The 22033-nt window shown below is 38.7% G+C and overlaps 1 protein-coding gene across 1 annotated transcript in view; it reads right to left on the reverse strand.

Moving 5' to 3' along the window:
- Positions 1 to 22033, reverse strand: part of LOC140467077 (complement receptor type 1-like) — a 217952-nt gene that overhangs the window by 130159 nt on the left and 65760 nt on the right. The window contains exons 11-19 of the mRNA XM_072563137.1: positions 20272 to 20334; positions 10684 to 10780; positions 10501 to 10574; positions 6325 to 6421; positions 4230 to 4303; positions 3046 to 3142; positions 2580 to 2653; positions 1078 to 1174; positions 438 to 511 (exon numbers count right to left, since the gene is read on the reverse strand). Of these exons, the coding sequence (XP_072419238.1) occupies positions 438 to 511; positions 1078 to 1174; positions 2580 to 2653; positions 3046 to 3142; positions 4230 to 4303; positions 6325 to 6421; positions 10501 to 10574; positions 10684 to 10780; positions 20272 to 20334 (747 nt within the window). The remainder of the gene's footprint in view (positions 1 to 437; positions 512 to 1077; positions 1175 to 2579; positions 2654 to 3045; positions 3143 to 4229; positions 4304 to 6324; positions 6422 to 10500; positions 10575 to 10683; positions 10781 to 20271; positions 20335 to 22033) is intronic.

The raw sequence follows: 22033 nt of genomic DNA on the forward strand, positions 1-22033 counted from the left end.
GTATGTTTCCTTTATTGTTCACTTCCACTTCATTGCTCTCCCATGGCGCACACTGCTACTTCATGTCAGTCACATTTCCACTAATATAACCACCTCCAAAATGTCACGTCATACACAGAAACCTAGCCTGTTGTTCCATCAGTAACACTTGCAATACAGTAAAAACTTTCTCCTCAAGGAGTAAGATTGATTTCATGAATAGTTTTTTTATTTATTTGGCAAAGTTATATTCCATAAATGTACAATGTTGCATCAAGGCAATTAATAATTCTTTTGTCCCATTTTGAAATTCAGCAAACCAAGTGAGAGGATGTCAAAATGCTGAATCAAAGGTAACTTGGATGTCAACCAACATTATGAGACAATTCCTTGACAGCAGCTCAATCTTTTGGTACAAACCAAAACGTCACTTCACAAAAGAGGGAAATCTAACTTACATTCACAGGATGGAGCATCACCAACCCATCCCTCAGCTGTACATTGTTGATAATCTTTACCCACGATCTTGTATCTAGGAGAAACAGAACCAATGACCTAGATGTCAACTTGTAAAGTTGCACATTTTTCAGACCAGGTAAGAAATTAAGATGAGAAAACATTTATATCAACAACTGTCTGCAATAATACCAAATGTAATAGTGGTTGAGCAGAAAAATGAATTTGAAATCAAGTGGAATTGCAATATTGCTAAAAACAGTACTGATCAGACTTCATACAAAGTACAATTTACAGGAGGATCATGATGTGCCATCTCACCTTGGAATGAATTACAATATAATTTAAGCATTTTGAGGAACACAACAATTAAATTCATCCAGTGTTGATATCAGTGTGTGGGCGCAGGCATCATTAACATATTTGACATTTCTATCTATATATATATATATATATTCCAAACCCATGCAGTAACATCTCTGATCCTGATCAGTGTGCAGACGTTTTTAAAAAAAACAGCCATCTCAGCATTGAATTGGAAGCCTCACCCATAATCACATAGAAGTTGTATAACATACATGCATAACCTGAAGAATCTGACCACCTGAAAATGTCTTGTTATTCAATGTTGCAAATACTCACCCAACATTACAATAAAAGGTCACTATTCTTCCAAATGTCTTATTTGCAACCTCATAATATCCATTCAGAATCTTAGCAGGGACACCACAGTTTATTGCTGTACAGAAAATAAAATGGGAAATATCACAGAACTTCTAAAGTTATTTCATTGCAATTTAATTACTTAATATGAAAGATACCATGCAACTATACAACTACTTAATGTGCCAATATACATTTAACTTCGGAATTTCCATAATTTTTCAAAATGGTTAATAGAATGCAATATTTTATTCTATGGGAGTTAGGACTTGCCCAGGATCAAGATGATAATCACAAAATTGCTGGGTGGGGCATGTCATCCTTCTACCAGACTCTTAAAGCAACTACTCTACTTGGAAATCATTTGTAACAAGGGTCTCTGAGGACAACAAAAATGCTTTAGGTTTGACTCAAGACATCTCTGAAGAAGTCAAATACACTTGTTGACTCCAGGAGTACCTGGCTTGTGACCCAACAAATAGAGAAGATTCATTCAGGGAAACATTGAATGTAGAAAGGTTTCATCAGGAACACACTGAGGTGTTGTTGAGGCCTCTATGAAATTGCACATCTCCCCCAATAACTCATTTACCCAATAGTCCAAGCACCACCTGCTCCAAATGTGGCAGAGTTTACAAATCACACATTGGACTTAACAACAATCTCAGAAGCCACCAAATTAGAATAGAAGCAAGTCATCCTTGATCTTCAGGGTCTAACTAAGAGGAAGAAGATAGAACACCAAAGTAAGGTATCTTTGCCACCTCAGATAACATTTATCTTTGGTTCCACAGCATTCTCTGCTCCACCTCAGCACTAACACCACAAAAATCTGTCTTCATGTTTTTGTCACCTCAGCTAAAATTATTATGATCTTTTAATAAAATAGAAATAGTAAAGCAAGAGAAAGGAATATGACCCTGGCTTAATTATGGACCATTTTATTATCTGTGCTTTTCCTTAATTGTCACTTTCACTTCCTAGATTTCCATTATGTGAAGATATCAATGTTGGGCTGGGTTGGACAAAGTCAGAAGTCAAATGACAGTAGGTTATTGCCCAACAGCTTTATTTGAAATCGTAAGCATTTGGAGCCCTGCTCCTTTGTCAGGTGTTCCTTCTTGGATTTGTCAGTTTCTCCTCAATGACCCATCCCACATCAAAATTGTGCTCTATACTTAAACACTAATATTTACTATAGATTAGTACTAATTAGTAGATTAAATTGCACAACAAACAAAACTGATTTGATGAATGACCATTTCTCAAATCACACTTTAGTTTTCTTTAACTTGCAATAATTTAAAAAATCATTAATCAGTTTCTATTTTTGCATGATGATAGAATTCCAACATGGACAAATATTGGAAGGTAGAAAACGTGGAATTGAATCAAAGCTCCAAAAATATCCTGAGAATAGCTCTATTATTTGACAGGGAAGATCAGTTTATCATGTTACTAAAGAAAGAAATTTAACTTACGTTCACAGGATGGAACCTCACCATCCCAACCCTCGAATGTACATTTCCGATAATCACGACCCAGCATTGTATATCTAGAAAAAGAAAATCACCTGTTATCAGTCATCTTCAGGATAATTGGCAAAATTTTCCAATGTACTGACCAGGTTTGAATTCCAAGGTCCAGAAAGGAAAAATATTTTAAAATGTCAAGGAAGTATTTTGAAAAATCAAGCAATCAAAACATAAACATTTTCTCAAAATACACTCAATCCACCAAATGTTTGCCAAATCACTTCACTGTTTATATTTCTTTCTAAAATAAAGTCAGTCAAATAAAGAAAAAAAAAATCATGCTTACTATGTAATAACATGAAGAGATATGATCAGAAACGTGAAGAATAACAGTGGAATAGATGTCTAAATTGAATTCATCGCAGTATTAAAATAATATAGTCCTTCAACAGCTTATACATTGAAAACTCACCCAATATCACAATAAAAAGTAACTTTACTTCCGATAGTTTTATTTGGTGCACTATAATATCCATTCTGAATCTCTCCAGGGTTACCACAGGTTATTGCTGCAAAGAAAATAGAATGAAAGTAGATAAAAATGTCACTAAATTCACAAATCTGCACTTTTCATTGCAATTCATAAATATTTCACATGAACATGAACAGGCAGATCAGGTTTGCCAGCTATAATAAATTAGTCCAACATTGGAATGCAACATTCAAATTTATGGCTACAAAAACACTGTTTGGAATATTTTCTATCTGCAATATCTCACAACTGATCCATTGCTATCTTTGATGGAATGATGTGATATCCTGCACCAATCTTCTTCTACTCACTAAATGGTGAGAGACTGAGCGTCATGGAAAAGCAGAGAACTTCGATGCAGTTCACTGAAAACCAGTGAAAAAGCACAAATACAATGAAAGTGTTTAATAATTTCAGAGAAGTTGGAGCTCAAAAGTGTGGAAATGACATCAGATTCTCATATCCTCCTCCCTCAAAGTTTTCAATTCCATAGCACTATCTGCTTTGCCTCCACACCACCACCACTAAAATCTTCCACCATGTTTTTGTCACCTTACCAATATCTACTACTTTTACATGAGTATTAATTAATTGGATAGTTTCCTATCAGTTGCACTAACACAACTACATGTGTCCAGCAGAAATACAGCAGGATCTTTAAACAATGATAGAAGAAGAAATATAAGCATGATTTCTGTATTGATCATTTATCTCAGATTGCACTTCTCCTTTACCTTCCACTTACTCCTCCAACTCTCCTGTTATCCAAACAAGCATTTCCCAACAACTCAAACTCCACTAAAATTAGCACCTCCTAACCTTCCCATCACCATCCAAACTCATATCTTGTCTCCAGTAGTACCAACATTGATTTAAAGAATGGCAATTTCTCCGTTCACACATTATGTCCCGTTATTAAGAAATGTTGAATGAAAGCATTGAATGAGAGTTTCCTCCCAGTCCAAAAAGTCAGGTTTCCAAGCTTTGACACACAAGCATACTGTAGGAAAATAAATCCTGTTGGATATGACCCAATTTTATACAATAATTCACTGAAAATGACTTAATCATTTTGTACAGAAAAACAAGTAAGTTACTGTACAGCAAAAAGACACATAACTTACGTTCACAGGATGGAACATCGCCTTTCCATCCCTCAGATGTACATTGTTGATAATCTCTATCCACTATTTTGTATCTAGAAAGAGAGAAGACATGTGATAAGTGACATGCATGTTAACTGGAGAAGTATTACAGCATGCTAAAGGTCATGGAAAAAAAATTCGATTGAAATGATAAATTTAATAAAATTTTTAACTGAATTAATTTAGCAGAGTAATTTAATAAATCAAATTATAATATTACTATTAAAAACCAGTTGTGGCCAAATCCCATACAAAATAAAGAGTGTAAAGTATGCATTGATGCGTTCATTTCATTTTATAGGTGATTTGCAACATAATATAAATATCTAAGGGACCAGCAAATACAGGCACCTTGTGATGATCTCAACTAATGGGCAGAATTTAACTGGAGTGACATGGATCTTGCTCATTGTCTGGAGAAGACCTGCTATGTTCAGTGTCAATCATCACTCAGTGGCCAGTGGAGGCCTTCCCCAGTTTCAGAGATCCCAGGGGCAGAAATGTTGCCATCTGACCAGGTGCTGGCAGTTCTGTACAGCAGACAGCACTGCTTGGAGCTGTGGCAATATAGGCTTTTATTCCCACTTTTCCTGATCAACCAAGTTTACTCTGGATATCTCTTTATGTGGACTTGTCCGAAGATCAGATCAGAACAGGTGGTGAGACCATAAGACCATAAAAAATATGAACAGGAGTAGGCCATTTGGCCTCTCTGCCCCACATCATTCTGAAGACTCAAAACCCCCTCAGAAAAGGCAGTCCTCATTTTGGTCTCAAATTGGCACCTCTTTATTCTGAGACCATGTTACCTTGTCCTAAATTCTCCCTTCAGGGGAAATATACTTCCAGCGTTTACTCTGTCAAGCCCCTCAAGTATCCTATATGTTTCAATGAGATCACCACTCATTCTTCCATACTCCAGTGAGTACAGTCCCAACCTGTTTAGCCTTTGCTCATAAAATAATCCCTCCACACCTGAGATCATCCGAGTGAATCTTTTCTGAACTGCCTCCAGTGAAATGATATATTTCTTTAAATGATGGAACCAAAACTACTCATGGACTCCAGGTTTCACCAACACCTTGTACCTTTGCAGTTAGACTGCCCTACACTTTTACTCCAACCCCCTTGAAGTAGGGGCCAATATTCCATTAGCCTTCCTACGTACCTGCTGCATCTGTGTGCCAGCTTTCTGTGTTTTATGTACAAATACCACCAACTCCCTTTCTTCCTCTTAATTTAATTTAATTTGACTTCATTTTGGCTAATCTGCCAAAGTTTAGGTTAATATCTAAAGTAGTTGTTGTCAATCCACCTACCAGAAGCCAGGAATCAAAGTGGGATGCAGCTTTCATGTCAGTAATGGTGGGATTGGCAACAAGGAGTAGTGCTTTCTGGCTAGGAGAGGGAGGACAGAAGCTGGAAGATCATAAGAAAAGACTGGGTTGGCTCTCTTGGTTAATACCACCCATTTTCCCAAACACCCTTATCATGGATGCCAGATCCCTTGATCAAGCACTTAGTGTCTGACAATGAGAATCCCCATTATTGGTTCCTACAAACAAACTAGATAGTCTGCTTTTAGACTTTTCTGCATGGCATTTACCCTGCCCAATAGCACTGGGATAAGATCCTTCAGAGGGTATTAACTGCCCACTTAAAAGCCTCAGCAGGCATCAGAGCAAGAAGACTGTCCACAAGATTTCCAACTGGAATCTTAATCCAGTTAAGGATAAATATAGGAAGATGTGGTACTTACCTGTATCTTTCAGTTTGATTAAATGCCAAGTCCATTAAATTGGGAAATACATTAATTTTGCAGTATGGGTATATGGATCAGCATTTCAGCATTTCTATATTGAATTGATATTCCATTCAAAGTACTAACAACCCTGATTGGTATAAAGACTTCTTTAAAAAAAATTGTCAGTTTAACACTGAATTGGAAGTATCATGAGAGCTCACATGAAATGTGAAGAACAAAAGATGGGGAGTCATCTGAAATGGTCTTAATCACAACATTGATACGGTCCTTCAGCTAAATGATTGAGTAACTTACATACAGAATACCTACCCAATGTCACAGGAGTAAGTAACTCTATCTCCAAATGCCTTATTTGGTGTCCTATAATATCCATGTGGAATCTTTTCTGGGTCATTGCAGGTTATTGCTGCACAGCAAAAAAAATACAAGAGAACATATAGAAAGATTACAAAACTCCAAAACTTCTTACACCTCCTTCCATTGTAATTCACAGATATTTAATATGACATTAAGTAGACATACAGTGCCCAAAATATCAAATTGATCCAAATTTGGAACTGTCTTTTCAAAACTATGAAAACATTAATACAAAACCTTCTCTCAATCTACTATACCTCAACAGCAGATCTCACTGTCTTCAACAACATGATATATTAACCAAATCAAACATCACCAGCAATCCAAAATCTTCGGGCCAGATTTGCCCAGAATATTTATGTGGGCTTTAAAAGTGGTGGGTAGTACCCACCTCTTCAATACCCAGTCTCTTCTTGGTTTGGAATGCCTGGGATAAGGGTATGAGTCATGAGTCTGGACTCAACAGTCCAAACGTCATTGCCTCCATTGTTGTTTTGGAAAACACAGAGACAACACTCACTCCAGACAACATTCATAGCATCAGGTCACCTTCTGGATGCAACATGGTTCATACCTGCCCAGGGGTGTCATGAACCTGTTCTGCAGTTGGGAACATTTTGACATGCCAATTAAGGCATATAAATGGTTGTGCATTGTCATAATGAAGTTCTATTTGAGAAATTAAATGTCTTTATTGAATTTTTGGTGCTGAGATTTTTTCATAGAAGTTATTGAACATTAAATTGATCAGCACTGTGAAAGTTTCCAGTTTTTAGATGCATTAGAGTATAATATTCAGTGGATAAAATATTCTATGGTATTGAAAGTCAGATTTGACAATGTCATTTGCACTATGTGTTTTAATAATTTATGTGACTGACAACTTAGGCATCTGTTTAGACTTTGAAACAATGTAGCATATGGCCAAATGCTCAAAAAGACTTAAAGAACTTTAACATATTCAACTAAGGTGATTTAGTTCGCACAATTGTGCAATGGAATCTCAATGTGAATGTTGATCTGAAACCTTAATCCACTAATTTATTCTGCTTTGCAATAGTTATTGAAACATTTTTCATGAGGGCAGTGGACTTTGTTATATTGACGTAAATCTGTCCACATAATTTTCTTTTAAAGTCATAGAGTCATAGAGATGTACAGCACAGAAACAGGCCCTTCAGTCCAATTTGTCCATGCCAACCAGATATCCCAACCCAATCTAGTCCCACCTGCCAGCCACCGGGCCATATCCCTCCAAACACTTCCTGTTCATATACCCATCCAGATGCCTTTTAAATGTTGCAATTGTACTAACCTCCACCACATCCTCTGACAGCTCTTTCCATACACACACCACCTTCTGTGTGAAAACGTTGACCCTTAGGTTTCTTTTTATATCTTTCCTCTCTCACCCCAAACCTATGCCTTCTAGTTCTGGACTCCCCCACCCCAGGGAAAAGACTTTGTCTATTTATCCTATCCATGCCCTTCATGATTTTATAAGCCTCTATAAGGTCACCCCTCAGCCTCCGATGCTCCAGGGAAAACAGCCCCAGCCTATTCAACCTCTCCCTAAACCTCAAATCCTCCAATCCTGGCAAGGTCCTTGTAAATCTTTTCTGAACCCTTTCAAGTTTCACAATATCCTTCCAAAGGAAGGAGACCAGAATTGCACACAATATTCCAACAGTGGCCTAACCAATGTTCTGTACAGCTGCAACATGACCTCCCAACTCCTGTACTCAATACTTTGACCAACAAAGGAAAGCATATCAAATGTCTTCTTCACTATCCTATCTACCTGCAACTCTACTTTCAAGGAACTATGAACCTGCACTCCAAGATTTCTTTGTTCAGCAACACTCCCTAGGACCTTACCATTAAGTGTATAAGTTCTGTTAAGATTTGCTTTCACAAAATGCAGCACCTCACATTTATCTAAACTAAACTTAATGAAATTTGAATGATTGTTGACTTATGTTTGAGAGATTGATGACTGCAGAGTAAGGAAGTGAAGTTCAAATAGTTATTTGTTTAATTTAGCACTTTCAGGACCTTCTAAAAGTCATCCCAATCTTATTATACTCCAACACATTGCACTAATAAACCATAAACATGCTAAGAGCAAACAAAGCTGGCAAAATGGGATTGTGATGTCAGAAATTATCTGACACAGTTTTGATCTCAAGGGAAAATTTGGCTCACAATATTTGGTTATCCACCAAAGGTTTACATGATTAGAGACTAGGAACTGTGAAAGAGTAGAGGTATTTCAGTGGCCATGTACTCAAGTCACACTAAAAATTATGTGGCATACAATCAATTGGTTAATGCAATTGAGGTCCATTACTTCAAAAAGTTTATTTTTAGTTTGTTCATGGGATGTAGGCATCTCTGACTAGGACAGCACATATCACCCATTCCTAATGCCCCTGAGAAGCTGGTGGTGAGCTGCCTTGTTGAACCATTTTTGAACTCCTTAGGTTGAAGGTTCCTCATTGCAGTGAGGAATGAAGTTCCAGAGATTTGAACCAGCGAAAGTGCTGGAACAAGGATACAGTTCCAAGTCAGGATGGTATGTGGTTCCAAGGGCACCCTGAAGGTGATGCCAATCCTAAGCACCTTCTTCTAGGTAGTAGAAATTGGGGGTTTAGAAGGTACTGGTGAAAGAGTCAAGATTAGTTGGTGCAGTGCATCTGGTGATTACTATATGTTGCTGCCACTCTGTGTGAAGGGAGTAAACATCGAAGGTAATGGATGATGTGCTTCCCAAGTGGATTGCTTAATCCTAGATGATATTGAGGTTCTTGAATATTATTGGAGCTGCACTCATATAGGCAGGGTGGAGAGTATACATCATACTTGTATCTTGTGGATGCTGGACAGGCACTGAGGGGACAAGGAAGTGAACTACTTGCTACAGAGTTCCTAGGCTTCTACCTGCTCTTTTAGCTACAGTATTTATATAGCTGATCCAGCTCAGTTTCTGGTCGTGTTAAGCTACCCTCAGATGTTGTTATTAGTAGATCCAGTGACATAATCCCATTGAATGTCAAGGAGAGATTATTAGTTCCTCTATTTTTGAGGTGGTTGTTGTCTGGCACATGTGTGGCATGAGTGTTACTTCCCATTTATCACCCCAGAAGTGAATGTTTTCCAGGTCTTGTAGAATATGGACACAGTCTGTTTCAGTATTTGAGAAGTTGCAAAGTATGCTGAGAGTATGCATTCATCAGCAAAATTCACCACTTCTGACCTCATGATGGAGGGACATCACTGATGATGCAGGGCTTGAACACTACCCTGAGAAACTCCTGCACGGGGATCTGGGCTTTGAGCTGATTGACCTCCAAGTCACCAAAATCATCAAATCTTTCTCTCTGCAAGACATGAATCCAACTAGAGAGATGCATAGTTTTTCTAGGTCAAATGTTGCCATGATGTCAAAGGCAATCACTTTCACCATATTTCTTAGGTTCAGCTCTTCTGTTCAGGCTTAGACTAAGACTGTAATGAAGTCAGGATCTGGGTGGCCTTGGTGGAACTGGAACTGAACGTCGGTGTGCAAGTTCTTGCTGAGCAGGTGCTGCCTGATAGCACAGTCAACCATCCCTTCCATCACTTTGCTGATGATCAACACTAGACTTACAATGTGGTAATTGGCCCAGTTAGATTTGTTCTGCTTTTTTCTAGACAGCACATACTGGGCAATTTTTTATACGGTTATGCACCAATGTTGAAACTGTACTGGAATGTAGCTAGGGGAGCAGTTAGTTTTGGAAAACAGGTCTTTAATACTATTATCAGAATGTTGGTAGGCCCATAGCCACTAAATACTAGTGGCTTCAATCACTTATTGAGATTGCATACAGTGAATCAAATCAGTTGAAGACAGGCATTTGTGATCCACTCAGCACTGCTGCATGAAGTTTGATACAAATGCTTCAGCCTTATCTTTTGCACCTATTACATTCCTTAAATATAAAATATCAGAAAGTCAGCATTTCAAGCCAATGAATGTTGAAGTACTGGATGTAAACCAACATTACATGACAACTCATTGAAAACAGCTCAATCATTTATTCCATACAAATAAGCCATTTTGCAAATCTGGTGAATAGGACTTACGTTCACAGGATGGAACCTCACCATCCCATCCCTCTGCTGTACATTGTCGATAATCTTTACCCACCATCTTGTATCTATGAATGTAAAGAATGTGAAATGGTCAACTGAAATCATCTTAGTTACAGCATTAAAAGAATTGTTGTTCAGAACAGTCATTTAATAATTTACCAATTAAGTACTCACCCAATGTCACAATAAAAAGTAACTTTATTTCCAACTGTTTTATTTGGAGCCTTATAATATCCATTCGGAATCTCCCCAGGGTTACCACAAGGTGTAACTATGAAAAAGAAATGTGGAAATGTCATGAAAATCAAAAAGTATATATCTTTGCTATTGAGGAGAATTTCGCATGAAGTTGTTCAGAATATCAAGTTATTCTGACTTTGGAATTCATTTTTCAAAGTAATGGCAAAATAGTTCAAGGCTTCCTCTAATTCCACAATACCTCATATCAACAGGTCTCTTTTTTAAAAATCAATATGTGTTGAACTCATCAGTCTTCACCAGCAACCCAAAACATAATGATACATTTCCACCTACTTATAATGTGAGATAGGAGCTATAGCGGAACAAAAGTATTAACATTTTCTTGTGCTTGCTAAAAAGTCATGTGTGGGTATGAAATATAACCAAAATTATTGCTGCAATATTATTTAAAGGACACCAGAACTTAAAACTGAATAAGTGACTTCAACGTTTCTTATTAATATTCATTCAAGTTGTTGTGGTTCTGTTCGCCGAGCTGGGAGTTTGTGTTGCAGACGTTTCGTCCCCTGTCGAGGTGACATCCTCAGCGCTTGGCAGCCTTCTGTGAAGCGCTTCTGTGATCTTTCCTCCAGCATTTGTGGTGGTTTGAATCTGTCGCTTCCGGTTGTCAGTTCCAGCTGTCCGTTGCAGTGGCCGGTATATTGGGTCCAGATCGATGTGCTTATTCATTGAATCTGTGGATGAGTGCCATGCCTCCAGGAATTCCCTGGCTGTTCTCTGTTTGGCTTGTCCTATAACAGTAGTGTTGTCCCAGTCAAATTCATGTTGCTTGTCATCTGCGTGTGGCTACTAAGGATAGTTGGTCATGTCATTTCGTGGCTAGTTGGTGTTCATGGATGCAGATCGTCAGCTGTCTTCCTGTTTGTCCTATGTAGTGTTTTGTGCAGTCCTTGCATGGGATTTTGTACACTACATTGGTTTTGCTCATGCTGGGTATAGGGTCCTTCGTCCTGGTGAGTTGTTGTCTGAGAGTGGCTGTTGGTTTGTGTGCTGTTAAGAGTCCTAGTGGTCGCAGTAGTCTGGCTGTCAGTTCAGAAATGCTCTTGATGTATGGTAACGTGGCTAGTCCTTTGGGATGCGGCATATCCTTGTTCCATTGTCTTTCCCTTAGGCATCTGTTGATGAAATTGTGGGGGTATCCATTTTTGGCAAATACATTGTACAGGTGTTCTTCTTCCTCTTTTTGCAGTTCTGGTGTACTGCAGTGTGTTGTGGCCCTTTTGAACAGTGTCTTGATGCAATTTCTTTTGTGTGTATTGGGGTGGTTGCTTTCATAGTTCAGGACTTGGTCTGTGTGTGTGGCTTTCCTGTTCACCTTTGTGGTGAAATCTCCGTTCAGTGTTCTCTGTACCATCACGTCTAGGAATGGGAGTTGGTTGTCCTTTTCTTCCTCTCTAGTGAATCGGATGGAAGAAACCATGGTCTCATTTGATGTAACGGCACTGTTCATCTGTATCAACAAAACCCTAGTCCATGGGTGTGCCATTGATTTGTTCATATATTTGGTTGTTGAATGTGGTGTGTTGTGAGGCACAGGTCCAGTAGTGTGAGTATGCCGTATTTGTTGATAGGTTCCCTGTCTTGTTGTCTGTTCTGTATGTCCAGCAGGTTGGCTATTGTTTCTCTGGCTAGGGTTTTGTCGATACAGATGAACAGTGCCGTTACATCAAATGAGACCATGGTTTCTTCCTTGTCTATTTGTGTATTTCTGATGATGTCCAAGAATTCCTGTGTTGATTGTATAGAGTGTCTGGATCCGCTGATCAGGTGTTTCAGTTTCTGCTGTAGTTCTTTAGCCAGTTTGTGTGATGGTGTCTCTGGTAGTGATACTATAGGTCTGAGTGGGATGTCTGGTTTGTGTGCTTTAGGTAGTCCATAGAATCTGGGGGGGTTGTTGCTTTCAGGTTTCATTCTTTGTATGTCAAACCTGGTTATCTGTCTGTTTTTTTGTAGGTTCCTCAGTGTGTTGTTTATCCTATTGGTGAGCTGTGGGGTGGGGTCAAGCTCCCTCTTTTGATAGGTGTTGGTATCTGCAAGTAGTTGTTGCGCTTTTTGGATGTAGTCTGCTTTGTCCAGGATGACCGTCATTCTGCCTTTGTCTGCTGGTAGTATGATTATGTTCTTATCATTTCTTAGTGATTTTAGTGCTTCCCTCTCCTTGGTGTTGAGGTTATGTGTTTATCTTTTGCTTGTTATCAGAGGTACGATACTTTATCTCACTGTTTGTTGTGTCTCTTCTGTCAGTCCATTGTTCCTGAGTGTGCATTCTAGTGCTGCTAGGAAGTCTGCTGTCTTAGCGTCCCTGTGATTGTAGTTGAGTCCCTTGGCCAGTATTGTTCTTTCTGTGTCTGTGAGCTGTCTGTGGGAGAGGTTTCTAACCCAGGTGTGTGTTGTGGTGTCCTCTCTGTTGTGTGTTAGTTTGGCCATTTTTTCTTTTAGTGCCGTTTTTTTGCGGTGTGTGGTCCTGTTCTGTCTTATGGTGACGGCCTGTTCTATGGTTTGGGTCCATTCCTGATTGGTGGTTTTTGAAATTAACGATTTTTGGCATGCAATTTCTTGTCTGTATTTGTAAAGTCTGTTGTGAGCGTCTGTAATCATTACCTGGATCATCCTGAATCCATTCTGTCTGGCTGTGTCCCTGGCTTGTGGGTTGTTGTTCATTCAAGGGATATGGATGACAAGAGCTGATTATCCTGAATTGCCCCTAAGAGCAAATACATTGCTGCTCGTCTGAAATCACACATCAGCCAGATCACTGAACGTGACAGATTTTTAGAACTGTGGACAGTTTATGTGTTAATGCAGATTTGATTTTATTAAATTCAAATTTCATCATCACTCATGATGGGATTTGAACTATGTCCACAGAGAATTACCCTGGTGTGCTGGATTACTAGCCAAGCAACATTACCATTACACCAGTGTTTATACTTACACAATTTCATGTGAAGTTTGAATATTAGGTTAAGTACAGTACCTCCTCCAGCTCTCAATTGCAGAAGGCTAGAAAGACTCAGTCTACGCTGAACATTGCAGCCATATTTGTTGGTATTAGTGATAGATATCTAATATTTCTCTGTTCATACTTATAGAGGTTTGTTTTGTTTCTTTTTGGAAATGCATGTTTACGAAAAGGTGGCAAATTCACTAACAGTGTACTGAATCATCTTCTCTGTCCAGATACATTGGGAAGTTCCATCCATGTTTTTTCATCTATTACTCGATTTAAAAAAAAACAAAATATGCACGTGACATTATAAACGCAGAGCCATGAAGAAAGTTGGAGAGTCGTGAGACTGGGAGGATAAATTTAAAAATAAGGGAATATCATTCAGGGTTGAGATGAGAAGAAATTATTTTTACTCAGAGTGTTATGAATCTTTGAAATTCTTCATCAGAGAGATGTTGAGGCTCAGTCTTAGAGTATGTTTAAGTCGAGAGTTTGTTTAATTTTTGATTACCAATGGCTTAAATGGTTATGGAGATATTATGGGTAAAAGACATTGACGTGTTTGATCAGCCATGATTGCATTAAATGGCAAAGTGGAGGTGATAGACTAGCAGTATTATTGTTAGACTACTAATCCAGAAACTCAGCTAATGTTCTATGGACTGTAGTTCAAATCACCGCCAATTAATCTGAAACCATCACTGAAAAAACATCTGGTTTACTAATGATCTTTGGAGAAGAAAATCTGCCATCCTCACTTGGTCTGACCTACGTATGACCCCCAGATCCACAACAATATGATTGACTCTCAACTGCCCTTTGAAATAGCCACTCAGTTGTATCAATTGCTACAAAGTCTCAACAAAGAAATGAAACTGGACCTTCTGGCTTCTGCTTGGGAAACAGAAACAAGAACAGCAATAACGGCTCTGTTGACCCTGCAAAATTCCATCTTCCTAATAGGTGGGAGCTAGTGCCAAAATTGAGAGAGTCACTTCATAGCCTAGTCGAGCAACAGCCTGACATAGTCATACTTACGGAATCAAACCTTCCAGACAACAATACCATCCCTGGACATGTCTTATTCCACAAAAGGGACAGGTCCAGAAAAGGTGGCAGTACACAGTCAGGAGAGAATTGCCCTGGGAGCTGACATTGACTTAGAACCCAATGAAGTCCAATGGCTTCAGGATTGACACGGGCAAGGAAACCTCCAGCTGATTGCTATGTACCAACTTCCCCTGGCTGATGAATCATAACTCCTCATGTTGAACAAAACCTGAAGGAAGCACTGAGGATGGCAAGGGCCCAAACTATATTCTGGGTAGGGCCTTCAATGTCCACTGCAAGAGTAGCCTGGCAGCAGCACTACTGATCAAGCTAGTTGGGTCCTAAAGGACAGAGCTATTAGGCATGGTCCACAGCAAATGATGAAGAAATCATCAAGAGGGAAAAGTATAACTTGACCTCATCCTAACCAGTTGCCGGCTGCAGATGCAGCTGACCATGACAGAATCAATAAATGTGACTAATGCACAGTCCTTGTGGAGCCAACATCCTGCCTTCACATTGAGAATACTATCTATTGTGTTGTGTGGCACTATCACTGTGATAAAAGTGACAGACTCCAAACAGATCTAGCAACTCAAGAGTGGGCATCTATGAGGTGCTATGGAACTGTATTCCAGCACAACTTATAACCGCATGGCCAGACATATCCCGCACTCAACCCTGGTTCAATGGACTGTGCAGGAGGGTATACCAGGAGCAGCACCAGGCATACCTAAAAATGTGACATCAACCTGGTGAAGCTACCAATTCTGTGCCAGACAACATAATCAGCAAGTGATAAACAGAGCCAAGCCATCACACAACCAATGGATTACATCTAAGCTCTGCAGTCCTGCCGTATCCAATCATGAAAGGTGACGAACAATTAAACAACTCACTGGAGGAGGACGCTCCACAAATATCCCCATCCTCAATGATGGAAGAGACCAATATATCAGTTGAAAAGATAAGACTGAAGCATTCACAGCAATCTTCAGTCAGAAGTGCCAACTGTATGATCCATCTTGACTTCCTTCACTGGTTTCCAGTATCAGATATTAGCCAATTTAATTCACTTCACGTGATCTCAAGAAATGATTGGAGGGACTGGATACTGTAAAAGCTATTGGGTCTAACAACATTCCAACAATAATACTGAAGGCTTGTGCTCCAGAACCTGCGCACTTCTAGCCAAGGTATTCCGGTGCAGTGACAACACTGGCGTCTGCTCGGCAATGTGAAATATTGTCCGGGTATACCCTGTACATAAAAAGCAGGCCAGATCCAACCAGCCAATTACTTTCCCATCAGCCCACTCTCAATCATCAAGAAAGTGATGGAAGGTATCATCAACGACCTATCAAGCAGCACTTGCCCATCAACAGCCTGCTCATTGATGTCCAGTTAGGGTTCTGCTAGCACCACTCAGCTTCTGACCTCATTATGGTCTTAGTTCAAACATGGACAGAAGACCACAATTCCAGAGGTGAGACAATAGCGACAGCCCTTAATATCAAGAACATGTTGGACCAAGTGTAGTATCAACAACCCCAAGCAAAATTGGAATTAATGGACATCAGAGGGCAAACTCTCCAGTGGTTGGAGTCATACCTGGCAAATATGAAGGTGGTCATGGTTGTTGGAGGTTAGTCATCGCAGCTCAAAGATATCTCTACAGGAGTTCCTTAGGGTTGTGTGCTTGGTCCAATCATCTTCAGCTGCTTCATATGATCTTCCCTCCATCGTAAGGTCAGAAGTGGTATTCACCAATGATTGCACAATATTCAGCACCACCCTCAACTCCTCACATACTAAAGCAGTCCAAGATCAAACGCAACAAGACCCGGACAATATTCAAGTTTGGGCTGACAAGTCGTAAATAACATTCGTGCCATACAAATGCCACACAATGGTCATCCCTATTTAGAGATTATCTAACCAACCCCCACTCCTGACATTCAATTGTGTTACCATAACAGAATTCTCCCACTAGCAAGATCTCGGGTGTTACCATGGACCAGAAATGAAACTGAACTCACCATATAAATACAGTGGCTAGCAGAACAAGTTAAATGTTAGGGATATTGCAGCAAATAGCTCACCTCCTGATTCACCTAAGCCTGTCCACTATCTAAATGGCATAAGTCAGGAGTGGTGGAATATTCTCCACTTGCCTGGATAAGTGCATTCCAGTCCCATACAACAAACTTTACATCATGCAGGACAAAGCAGCCCACTTGATTGGTATCACATTCCACAAACATCCACTCCCTCTACCATTGAGTCTCAGTAACAGCAGTGTGTACTGTCTACAAAATGCATTGCAGAAGTTCACACATCCTTAGACAGTACCTTCCAAGCCCATGACCACTTCCATCTAACAGGATAAGAGGAACTGATTCTTGAGAACACCACCACTTTCAAGTTCCCCTCCAAACCACTCTCCATCCTGACTTGGAAATATATCACCGTTTCTTCACTATTGCTGGGTCAAAATCCTGGAGCCGCCTCCCTACTGCACATGGACTTTCAGTGCATCAAGCAAGCCACCTTCTCAAAGGCAACTAGGGACAGGTAATAATGCTGGCCAGTCATTAGGGCCCATGTCCCACAGGAGAATAAAAGAAAGTAGGCTAGATGGGACAAATGGCCTATTCCGGCTCCTATTTTTTATGATCCTATGAATCTAGCCACGCATGAAGGTAGTGGTCATTGTGATGGATGGGAGAAGATTTTGTTTGCTCTTATTACCACTGCACCAAGTATACCAAGGGGAATTTGCTCTTTTGCATGTTTTGTGGGACTGCAAGGAACAGAAATGATCCTATAAATCCAGCTGAAGCTGCTGCAGCTCTGGCTCTCACTCCACCAAAACAATATTGTGTAACCTCACCCCTGCCCAACCAACCAACCAACCAACCTTCTTCAGCACAGATGCAGACTGGACCATCTGCTATTGCACCAGGTCAGAACTAGCAGGCTGTGGGTTTGTGCTTGAATTCAATTTCCTGTGCAAATAAGGTCGGGTCTTCAAAAAGGAACCGCCCTCTTGCCAGGACAACTGGGCAGACTATCCTGACTTGAAACTATATCTATAAACATATAATATTCCAATATCACTGGGTCAGAAATCCTGGAACTCCCTCTGTAACAGCATTGCAGCCTATCTACACCAAACAAACTGCAGGGTTTCAAGAAGGGAGCTCATTGCTGCCTTCTCTTGAACAACTAGATCATAAATAATACATAAATTCCAGCCCAACTAGTTATGTCCACATCCCATGAATGAATTTTTGAAAATGTAATGTTGGCCTGCTAGCTGCTGAAATTCCATGCTGGGAGAAAATTCAACTCTGAATTATATTTTTATATTCATAATGTTATGGGTTGGTAAAAGGGGAAATGTAAGGTATCATATCCCTCGGCACATTGGGTCACTGAAAAGAATTCAATTTTTTTAAAGAACAGCAAGCAGTGTGATGGCAATAGGGAAATGTCTATCACATTATTATATCATTTGTTTGGATTTGTTAAAAGTTTGCCCTATATCTTTTGATTCCATGTTCACATTTTAGAGATTATTACTGGTGGGTGATGGTACAAATCTTACTGTCACTTCATTCAGTGACACTGCTGCTATACAGTTCATAACCTTTGTTACAACAGTAACAGAATAATATCACCCAAATCCTGTGCTGATGTAACCATTTACAAACTGATCTGGAGACAGGCATCCATCAACTGACAAGAGAACAGTGCTTTATTTTTCCCCAAGCAACTAACTGATACTCAATAGAAGTCTTTCTGGTCCACTACAATTGGTCCCATCTTAAATCACACAACAGTACATTTGTTAAGGAATCAAACTTTTTTTTATAAAAGCCATAGAACTAAAAAAGGGGAAACTGGGCATAATACCTGATGAAGGGCTTTTGCCCGAAACATTGATTTTACTGCTCCTCAGATGTTGCCTGAACTGCTGTGATTTTCCAGTGCCACTCTAATCTAGAATCTGGTTTCCAGCATCTGCAGTCCTTGTTTTTACCTATCCACATCGTGGGGTCACCACGGTACAGAGGCTGCACCAGACCAGCTACTTAAACACTTTAGCAACAACAGCAAAATAGAAACTGAGTACACAGCTGCATGACTGCTTGATACCCGACAGTCCTTCCACTAGTCAACATTCATGGCAACATTTAAGAAGCTCAAGAAGATCAAAATAGATCGATAACCTTGTAACTGAACTCAATATTTACTACTCCATCAGCATTGTCACTCAGGTGTGCACTGTAACAATTTACCACGGCATTTTTAACAGTTCGACCAACACCATGTGACCTCTATGTCAAGAAGGTCAAAAGCGAGGTTATTGTGCAAATGTCATCACCTCAATGTCACACACCACTCTGCCTTCATAACCATTGCTTTGATCAAAAACTAAAATTAATAAAATCATGGATATTATTATGCTCCTGTAGCTAGATTGGAAGCTAATTGGTATGTGGTGATGTATAACAACTCTAACGTAATGATGCTTAAAACCGGAAAACATTATGTACAAGCAAGAGGATCAGATCATTCAGGCAAAGGAATGTTTTAAAATATGGCAGAAAATATTCCTGGCAGGAAACTTATCATCCTATTAGCCACTCATTGCAAAAACCTCCTGATTTTACTTTGCACTGACAGAGCAAAGAAATGTGAAATTGTTTTTGGTGGGGGAATTGTTAAATAGCTGACAAATCCAGTCCAGTTAATACCCTACTAGATGGCATAGTTTGAAATTATCTCGGAGATCATTTCCAATCTTAAATTAAGGAAGTTTGGCCCTATTCTGCACAGGATTAAATTAAACTGGAAGAATTAAACCATGTTCCATAGGGTCATATTTTAAAATCTGAGATCCAAATCAATGAGCCAGTGAATTAAGACATTATAAAATAAGAAAATATACGTTTTTCAACAAACTTACTTGAAATATTATTCCTCACATGTGCTGCAGTTTCATCTGCTGCCCACTGGGTTAAAGGTGGGGTTACTATCTCTTCAAGAGTGTCCTTGAGTTTCAAGGAATCAAAGGACACTACTGGGAGAAACTTAGGAGGACAATTTCAGCGACATTAAAATAAAAATGATGTACTTTTTTGGTTTCTTCAAACATATTTCTTTGGTTATAAAAATACTGAAGATTGGAAAAATAGTTTCTTTTTGACAGGACAATTGGAGACAAGGTATTAGATAATGAAATCTGCAGGAATATATCCAGTTGGAGTTGATTACTGAGGCAGAGCTGTTCTGGATCTAATACATAGCGTCCTTTAGAGACCTAATGCTGAGAAACAACCTCAAGTAATTCTTGTTTTGTACCTTGGGGTCTTTGCATGTCAATGAGTTCTTAGCCCACTTTTTAAATGCTGTAAAATCACAGTTTTCAATCAATGAATATTCACCATTATATTTTGCTACCATTTAACATATTTGACATTCATGATACTTACCATTGTGTGATATTGAAGGTGTCCCATAATTAATTGATGGATTATTATTATATTTAATGGTAACTGTAAAAGAGAAACTTTAAATTCAGTTGAAGATCTAAATAGACAGTAGACTAAACACTTTGGAGATTAATCTCATTCAATTCAATGACAAAGCACAATGATGAAATAAGGTGTGCAATTCAGATCATGGATGTTCTTCACTTTGCTATTTCCTTTCTGTTCCTTTTTAATACCATAAGAAATTACTCATCATTTCAGTTCAGTTGGGAAGTGCAGTTAAACAAAGAGAGGTGAATACATGTGTGAACTATGAATGCTGGAAAATTAGTAATTATTTAGGATATAGTATAAGGTAGTAAATCAGAAATACTGAACAAAAGGATGTAGAATACAGATATAGGTCAATGTGGTACATTTGATTTATGTGGGTGTTTACACTCCATATAGGTCTCCTTAAAATCTTCCTCAATTAACCACATCAGCAAATCTTTTTATTCTTTCTCTGTTACATTTACCACAGTTACTCTTAAATATGTCAATGCCATTCACTGGAAGTACTCCTTGTGACAGGGAGTTCCGCATTCTAACCAGCTTCTGGATAAAGAACTTCCTTTTGAATTTTATATTCTATTTACTGTAACTGTTATATATTCATGGTTCCTATCTCTGATGTGACCCGCAAGAGGAAACATCTCTGCAGGTACCATTTGGTAATGTTGAAGGCCTCAGTTCTTCAGTGTATTCTCTCCTAGAAAAGGAGCCCCAGATAATTATTCAGCCCTGATGGGAATAATTTTAAGTTCTGATATCATTTTAATAAACCTTTTTGCATCTTCTCCAATGCTTCTACATTCTTTTTATAACATGGAGGTGCGAACTGTTTCAAGTACTGCTTGTGTGGTATCAAATTTTAATGAGACAAATTTAACATAATGTCTCTACTTTTCAGTTTTATTCCTTGAGAAATACATCCTTATGTTTACTTGCTTTTTTTATAAACTGAGTACTGAATTTAAATTGCTACTTTTATTGATTTCTGAAACTGTATTTCAGTATATCAATATAAAATTTCAAATTAATTTGTATATAAAGGAAAAAGTAAACTCATATTTATATATTTCACAAATTTAAGAAATCATTACTCACCTATGTGGTGACAGCACAAATATATTGTTGTCAGTACATTCAATTACACTGGTGTCAACCATTTCATAGCCTTCATTACAACTGTAGGTGACTGTATCATGATATTTGTACATATATCAAAATCTTGTCACTATAAAACCATTTTCTGGCAATTTAGGGAAAAGGCATCCAATAACTCACAAAAGACAAATACGTAATTCTACACAGGTTAGGTGAGTATAGCTTTCAAATAAGAGGAAAATGTATTTGCACCTCTAACTCTCATGTTTTGCTACCATCCTGAAGTGTGTATGAGGAAATTTGTAAGGAAGGAAAAGGTCAATTAACAAAACATGCTCTGGACATTCACAGTGGAAAGTCATAAAACAAAATTGAGTCTTTTTGAAGTTTGTGCTAGCTGTTTCTAATTTATTTTTAATATATCCACATATTTGGCAATTTCAAACTTAATGAAATGAGTCCTGTGGCATTTGTTCACCTAAATGTCCTGTGTACCTGCCCAGAGCATAGCTGACAAAGTGACTCTCTCATTAAGATAAAATCAATATACTGCAGTTGCAAAACATTTGAAATAAAAACAAAATTGCTGGAAATATTCAGTGAGCAAGGTCAT

The sequence above is a fragment of the Chiloscyllium punctatum genome, chromosome 45 (genome assembly GCF_047496795.1).
Source record: "Chiloscyllium punctatum isolate Juve2018m chromosome 45, sChiPun1.3, whole genome shotgun sequence".
In the NCBI taxonomy this organism is placed as follows: Eukaryota; Metazoa; Chordata; class Chondrichthyes; order Orectolobiformes; family Hemiscylliidae; genus Chiloscyllium; species Chiloscyllium punctatum.